Genomic DNA, 8,452 nt, shown 5'->3' with positions numbered 1-8,452 from the left:
GCTACCTGCCTACAGATGGCAGGTAAACACTAGGCGTCTAGGGAGCTTTCTTTATTTTTAGGCTTTTCGGTTCTCTGTCTGTACAGCCAAATTTGAAAAGGGAAGCTATTGTTTTAACCTGTTCCGTACTTTTATCCTGGGTGACAGGAATTAAGAGTATAAACGAGAGAGAACTCCTGCAGCGTCCAGCCGGTGCCTGGGCACCTGGTAGGCCCCCAATACATTCTGATGCTTTTGCTCTTTCCTACCTGGTCCTTATTCTATATTAAAGGCTCGTGAATTTAGAGCGCCTACGGGAAGTTTTAGCTTTAGGATTTCAGTTTGGTGAAAACAACGTGGAGATTCCGATGAATAATATTCACCCAGACTCTCAGTCCCAGGGGGGAAATCACTCCGCTGGAGGGGCCTGGGGAGGCGCAGGGCGGAGCAACCCGGGAGGGAAAGCGGCGAGCGAGCGGGAGAAGGGCGCTCCTTCTGGGTCGGGCTGGCGTTTTTTGAACCCCGGAGAACGTGACGCCCTAACTGCCCTCGCGGCCGGTTTCTCCGCGGAGCGCCCGCCCTCCCGCTTCCGCCCGGCGGTGCGCCGCTGGCCGCCGCCGCTGGGGGCGCCCGGGGCCCGAGGAGGAGGCGGCGGCGGCAGCAGCGGTTCTCAGAGCGGCGCCTCTCCGGCTCTCAGACGGGCGGCGGCGGGGAGCTGCGCCCCGAAACGGCGCCCACCGCCCAGGCGAGCTGCAGCACGAGCGCTCCCGCGCCGCGGCCGCCGCCGCGCTCCGGCCCGGACCGCGGCGAGGGGCGGCGGCCCCGGCCCCGGCCGGCTCGCGGCGCCCCCTGGCCGCGCCCCCGCGCGCAGCTCGCGGCCCCGGCCATGGGGCTGGGCGGGCCCGGGGCTCGGCCGAGCTGAGGCGGTGGCGGCCCGCGCGCCCCTGGGGCCCGCCCCCGCACCCCGCTCGCCGGCGCCTGGCTCTCATGATGATGAAGAAAAAGAAGTTTAAGTTTAGGGTGGACTTCCAGCTCGAGGAGCTCTCCTCGGTGCCCTTCGTCAACGGGGTCCTCTTCTGCAAGATGCGGCTGCTGGACGGCGGCAGCTTCACGGCCGAGTCCCCCAGGTAAGGCGCGGGCGCGCCCGCGGGGCCGGGGTGGGGGCCGGCACGTCCTTCCGCCGCCCCTGCGATCTGGCAGGACGGCCGGCCTCGTGGGCGCCTCTCTCGGGACCATCCTGAAATCGGTCAGCAATGTATTGATCTGCACAAAGTGCTTCTTCGCAAATACGCTCATCTGGGCTTCTGCCCTCCTGATTCCAGGTGCTTCCTGGGATCTGCTCTTCCCCCCCTAAATTTTCTAGGCTAGGGAGCAACGGCCAGAAGGGAGAGGATGCTTCTGGTTTCTCTTAAGACATTTCCATATTTGTGAAATGCAGAGTGGAACTTGAGCTGTTGTTAAAACTCACAGAAATAACCCTAAGTGCTGGAGTTCCGAGCACGAGCTCGGAGCAGAAGCCGGTGCGGAGCCTGACTCCTCCTCCCTGTCGGTTGCCGGCCACCTGGAGCCAGGGTTGGGCCTGGACGGGCTGGATGGAGGCAGGTGTTCGCTGGCGGGCCGGACAACAGTCAGTGCCTCCTCGGGGAGCGGAGTGCCCGGGTCCGCGCTCGCAGTGCCTGAGTGACCCACCTTGGTGTGGCCAGCAGTGGTTCTCAGTGCAGAGGACCTAGACCCAGAACGAGAGCCAAGACCCTGCCCCCTTCCCCCACAAATTTGAAATGAACCCCTGGGCAGTCAGGGAGGGGTCGTTGGCAGGTTGCAGAATAAAATCAGGAGTCATTCTTGAGTCCTTTCAGGGCTTTTCCTAGGTTGACAGATTTACCCTAAGCTAAGCGTTCCTTAAGAAAATAGAAAATTTACAGCATTTTTTTAAACGGGCTTTTCAGTTCCTGAGATCAAGGAAAAGGATCAATATGTGATGCTTCCTTTGCCTAAATTTACTGTTCATGGAGTTTACTTTTACCCTAAGAATTCTACTTCCCTTTTATTTGTCATTCCTATTAATAATGTAAAGGACATAATGTCCATCAATAGGTTGCGGAACTGGGGCCAGAAAATTGCCCATGGCGACTATACTGAAACCTATGGAAACCTGAAGTTGTAATACCTCGTTGGCCAAAGCCAGACAGATATGAAGCACTGTTGATTTTTAGAATTGAAACGTGGTCAGCTGAGGGTCGTTTTTCTTCTGTGACTATTCAGCTAATTATACTGTGGTCACAATTAACACAGGTAAGAGAACAGTGGAGCTTAGAATGGTGCAACAAATAAAGCTGTTAGGCATTGAAAAGCCACTTCCATTCTATAATGACCTGTAGGTGCAAGTGACCGTCCTACCCTGCACCTTACCCTGTTTTGCTGCAGAGTCACACGCCACACTTTTGGCCGTTAGACACCGTCTCCTGAACCAGTGGTGACACCTGGTGGTCAGGGTACTTCCCTACCATCTCCTTTCTCCCACAGGTTATTGAGATGGCTGGCTCCTCTCAAATCAGTTATTCAGGTGCAGGCAATCATTTACTCAGCAACTATGTGTAGTCTGGGTCCATTGAATATGTCACCTTATATTATTCTCACAGCAAGTCCAGGACCTAGGGATTCCCATTTTGCAGATGAGTAAACTGAGACTCAGAAAGCATTACTAAACTTCCCCAAGGTCCCCACATATGCTAAGTCAAACACCAAGATTCTGAGACAGGTCTGTGTAATGTCAAACAGATTCAGTGCCTGGTAATAGAGAAAACTGTGTCCTATGATGAATGGGAGGTTCCCAGTGGTTTTAACAAGCCAGGGCTATAGTGTGATTGGGAATCTGCACACGTCGGAAAGGAAAAAGGTGCACATCTGGGTTAAATTTACCCCTTTGTCTTCCAACTAAAATGTGGCTGTAATCAGAATCAGTAAGGTTCAGAATAGTGTTCTGTACAAACTAACTAACCAGCCCACCCAGGTCGTTTGGCAGTAAAGGAGCCATAATAAGGAGGCTGTGCCTCGTTAGGTGGAGGTAGGGTTTGAAATTAGGCCGCTCTTTGCCTAAAACCCAGCTCTGCCGTAGGAAACCTGGGTGGGGTATGTACCCTCCCAAAGCCTCCATCTATAACGTAGAAACCATCACTGGCAGGAGGGGTTATTATGAGGACTTAGTAAGACCCTGCACCTGAACCAGCCCCCACAGCTAATTGGCACCCAATTCACTTTTAGGGAGAATACCAGGAGCTTGTCCAAGAGGGCTTGTTAGATGTTACACTTGACTTCCTTTATCCTGACAACGAGGAAAGTTTGGGGTTGAATATTACACCCCATTTACCAGGGAAAAAGAAAACCCGAAATACCCAAAGGATGTGAGTTATTTAAAATCTGTATAACTTTAAATCTTAGGTGCCAGTCCAGGCAGTGCGTCTCTAAAGAAATGCTAGATTTTAATTGTTTTAAAGATCCCTTTCCATGCCTCTTATCAACTCGATACAGTTCACACTTGAACATCTCTCCCAGGAAAACATGAGGTGAACTACACAGCATGTGCAAGATTACTTTCCTTAGAAAGGCCTGCTTCGAGCTGCTGGCGCCTGGGAGCCCGAATGACCAGCAGGCCCCTACGCTGGCTGCGCCCAGACTACTGTGTGATTTATGCCAGATACTATCTGGGAGCCTGGAGGTCTGTGCCAGGCAGAGGGTGCCTATGTGGCCAGCCTAAAAAAAAAGCCGTAGGCAGCATGTCTCTAACAAGCTCCTTTGGGATACAGCCTGTGCTGTTGCATTTGGATGCTGGAGAAGTTGTGTTTCCTGGGAGAGGACTCTTAGAAGCTTTCCCTTGGTTTCTCAGGACTTTTGTCCCCTGTACCTTTTATTCCCTGGGCTGATCTGCTTTGATTCCTTCTGCTGTAGTAAATCTCAGACATGAGCGTGACTATATGCTGAGTCCTGTGAGCCCCGGGGTGGTCTTCAGCCCCCAGATGCATGAGCCTATGAAAAATAATCACTTATTGTGTTAGAGAAAAGCCTTAGAGGTGCACAGGACATTGTAACTATACTTGTGAAAAAGCTGATGGTGCTGCTCATTCATTATTCATCAGATATCAAGGATTTACCAGGTTTCGAGCTGTCAGTGGCTATGAGAAGTACAACAAAAACTAAAGGCCCACGAGGGAATCACATTTATTCAATTAACTTAGACCATAGACGTATAATTGTTGATAGAAGGACACAGTATGATTAGTGCCAGACCACTGAATCAGACCGTTGGTGAGAGTTGTTGACATTGCGAAGGTAGAGTTTACTCACAGCTGTAATGGTTACTGAAAACCTTACCAGCTCTCCAGCATGCTGGGAGGATGCATTTGCATTGACAGAAGGCAGTGGACAGCCTGAGCTAGTCCTCCACAGAAGTTGATGAGATCAGCCGGGAGAGTTCACACTGAATCGCAGCAGGAGACCAAGACTCTGGATGTCAAGGTGCCCTGTGCTTTCCACCGCTCAGAGATAAGAGTTAATCTAAGATTCTCCCCGAAAATCACAATGGGATTATAGCGGCACATAAGCTGACCAGTGGGTGGATGCTCTTTGGATTCAAATGGGGGTAGATCAGAAATGGGGGGACAAATCAGGAGTCTATTAAAATAACCCAGGCAGGAGCTACTAAGAACCTGAACTTGGAGGCCTCTCACTTGTAGGGACCAATGAAATGATAATGCTACGGTCAGTGCCGTGGTGACGCAACAGGAAAGATGTCAAGAAGCATCTTCGTTTTATTTTGCTTTGTTGGGGAGACTATAATATAGGGAGGAGGAAGATGTGAAGCACTAAGCTATGTATTTAACATGCGACACACAGGTAGCAGCCCGATGAGACATGTTCAGGGTGCATTTCTTAGGTCTTCGTCCATTGTAAGTAAGCCTGCTTACCAAGCTTTCTCCACTAGTGTCTCCTTACACTGGTGTGCCCTCTGCTTTCTACTTACTTGTTTACTTTTAACTGAACGTATTTTCTTTTATTTTTCAATTAACAGTGGACATACAATGTATTTGTTTCTTGTTTTGCCCTTTTAAAGATTGTTAGCGAAAGCTAATTTTAGAAGAATTCAGTTTCTCCTGGAAAGGTAATATCCAGGGAAGAGGTTAGAAAGACTATAAAGACCAAAAAGTATTTATTTGTAGTGAATGTTACTTGTAGGATCAGATATTACGTAGCACAGTTAATAAAGCGTTCAGAAAATACATCGTACGATTACTGAAAATTGAAGCCGAGTTATTGCCTAATAAAAAGTTTTGCAGACCTTTCAAAGGCAAGATGTTACATTATTTAAATCTTCTCAAAGCACTCTTTCTTTGTAAAAATGTTTAAATCACTTTCAGATTTATTAAGACTGTCAGGACAGGTTTAATTTCTGGACTGTTGGAATAAAAGGAATAAGAAGATTTCTCTGTATTTTGGGGAGATTCCCAAGTCTGCCTCATGCTGTTCATCTTTGTGGGTGCCCATAACTACGTACTTTTCTAGGTCTCACATGGGCTGGCGGCACAGAGCCACGTGGATTCAGGGAGTGTCCAGGAAGCCAACAAGCACATCTGTGTATTGGATTTTTTGCTCTGTAAACAAGCCAAAGGGATTTCTTGTCTTTGGCCGGAGTCTGTGTTCATGTTCTCAAGATCTTAATTCACTGCACATTTTGTATTCCCATTCAGTAACCTTTTCCTGATTGCAAAAGTAATATGGATTCATGTAGAAGTTTTAGGAAATAGAAAAGCGAAAGGAAAAGAAAATTGCATGGAAAATGAACCAACTAGAGATAATCACTGTTATTAATATTTTGGTGGATTACCTAGGAGTCTATTGATCCTTATGTATACACACACACACACACACACACACAAAAATGGGATCATACTATCCATGCATGTTTGTTTTACAAACATGCTACCGTGAGCATCCTGATAGCCAGATTTAATGAACATTCATTATTATTAGGATTAACACTAGAAATGGGATTACTGAGTCAAAAGGCTTGCAGGTTTTTCAGGCTTTTGATACGTATTATCAACTTGCCCTTTAGTACATTAAATTGACTTTCTAAGATGGGAAAAAAAAATCACTCATGAGTAGCAAACATAAAAAATAACCAGTATTAGTAAATGCTGTTTGACCCTATGGCACAGAATTCTTTATCCCCTGACCGGAAGTGGGGTGATCTATTCACGTACTACAGTAGCTTTAATAATAGTAGCCCACATTTATTGAGCACTTTCCCCATGTGCCAGGAACCTCTCTAAGCCTTCACGTTCTCAAAGTAACCCTGGGAGGAAGGCACTAGCACATTATCACCATGATCACACGTACCTTCTGCCTGAGGCGACCAGAACACCACCGAGCGCCTGGTGTGTGCACAGCTGGAAAGCACCGGAGCTCGGGGTGGTCGGTTCCAGGGTCCACATGGCATCGATCGCTGAACTCTGCTGCCTCTCAAATTTTGTGCTGTGTTTTCTCATGTTTATGTTTTTCTTAATCCTTCCCCGGGACATGCTTATTAATCTTAAAGAGGAAGGGGAAAGGAGGGAGAGAGAGAGAAAGCGGCATCAATGGGAGAGAGAAATGGGGATTGGTTGCCTCTCGTCTGTACCCCAACCGGGGATCGAACCCACAACCTAGGCGTGTGCCCTGACCAGAAATGGAACCCATGACCTTTAACTTTACAGGGTGGCACTCCACAACTGAGCCACACCAACCAGGGCTCTCATTTTTATGTTTGACAAAATAGTGGATACGTACATACAGTTCTGAATGCCAGTCTCAGGAAACTGGTTCTAGTACATGACACCACTGAACAGGTGGCGAGACCTGGCCCCTTTCGGTTTGCCCTGAGGTGGTTGTATGTGGAAGAGACGAGACATAGTACACACACATGTACTTCCCCTACACCCCCCAGGCGGGACTTGCCAATAGTAAGCCCTCAAAACTCAGTCTCATTCCTGGATGACTACCTTGTGAAATTAGTACTAATGCCGTTTTACGCCAGTAAATTAATATTCGCTTTTGTATCACTAAGCCTTGCACAGTGGGCCATTTATAATATTTATCAAAGAGTGCAGATGTTTGGAGAAAAGTGCTATTGTAGCTTGGCTAAGGATCATAAATACACACAGACTCCAAATTTAAATATATGGGGGAGCCACATGGGAAAGTATGTAGGGTTCTGGGTACACAGTTCATTCATTCTTTGTAAGAGTATTACTGAAAGTGAACTTCAGAAGGGTCCAGTTGCTGATTCTTTATCAGCTGTACACACACAACAGAACATCCTCACCCACGTTCAGTTTAGGGTGTCAGCCTCTGAGGGGTGTTAGGTAGCCACCAGGGAAGCGCAATACATGAAGATTCTGAGGAATCGTGAATTATGTCAATAACAGAGTCTGAGGTGAATATCAAGAAAAGATGATGGTCTTCAAGTCATAAAAAATGAACTTGTATATCTGCGTCTATATTTTACGTCCCTAACTTCATTTAATTCTTATAAAAATCTCTTTTAAGCCCTGGCTGGTGTAGCTCAGTGGATTGAGCGCAGGCCTGCGAACCAGACAATCATGGTTCGATTCCCAGTCGGGGCACATGCCTAGATTGCAGGCCAGTTCCCAGCAGGGGACGCACAAAAGGCAACCATACATTGATGTTTCTCTCCCTCTCTCCTTCCCTTCCCCTCTAAAGATAAATAATAATAATAATAATAAAGATCTTAAAAAATTATTTAAAAAATCTCTTTTATAGAGGTGGTACCTCTTATTGGGTTAGGGTATGCGCCAGGTGCTGTACACATATATTAAAAAAATAATAATAAGTGGCTTAAACAAGGTGGAGGTTTATTCTTCTCTTGTGTAAAGCCCAAGCTGGTGGGGTGGCTGTGCTCTGTGAAGTTGTCAGAGCCCTGACTTTATCTGGTTGCTCTGTCCTGCCCAGGGTATTGTTGCCATCCACAGGGACAGACGAAGCTGGTCCCACATCCGAATTCCAGCCTCTGGGGAAGAGGAATAGGAAGGGGAGGGTCCCTTTTGCTCACCGCCCATTGACCCAAGCGTAAGCACAGGCCACATCCAGTCCCAAGGAGGGTTGAGAAACGTGGTCTTTGCTGGGTATCCAGGTGCCCAGCAAATGATTCAGTTACGATGAACAGAAGGGGGAGGGCAGATATCAGGGGACAATTAGCCTCTGCCACACCCCTCTTACCTCTCTTTTAGAGAGGAGAACGCTGATCCTCAGAAAAGTGACCTTCATTTTTTCAAGGTCAGACATCAGTTCAGTGAAAGGTATTTGAAAGTCCCATAAGGAGGGAAGAGATTTATGTTGCATGAGATGTTAAAGAAGGCATGTGTGTTCAGTAGGATATTTAAATGTGACACACAGCCTAACTGTATGATACTCAGTGAAA

General features: G+C 47.7%; 1 protein-coding gene across 1 annotated transcript in view; it reads left to right on the top strand.

Moving 5' to 3' along the window:
* The first annotated feature begins 628 nt into the window (after positions 1-628).
* Positions 629-8,452, top strand: part of EEIG2 (EEIG family member 2) — a 54,550-nt gene continuing 46,726 nt past the window's right edge. Inside the window, exon 1 of the mRNA XM_037152488.2 lies at positions 629-1,106. Within this exon, the coding sequence (XP_037008383.1) occupies positions 967-1,106 (140 nt within the window). The 5' untranslated portion in view covers positions 629-966. The remainder of the gene's footprint in view (positions 1,107-8,452) is intronic.

This window comes from Artibeus jamaicensis, unplaced genomic scaffold (genome assembly GCF_021234435.1).
Source record: "Artibeus jamaicensis isolate MK-2021 breed Jamaican fruit bat unplaced genomic scaffold, CSHL_Jam_final scaffold_1689, whole genome shotgun sequence".
Lineage (NCBI taxonomy): Eukaryota > Metazoa > Chordata > Mammalia > Chiroptera > Phyllostomidae > Artibeus > Artibeus jamaicensis.
Note: the sequence above shows the minus strand (reverse complement) of the source record. Positions and strands in the feature narration are given on the sequence as shown.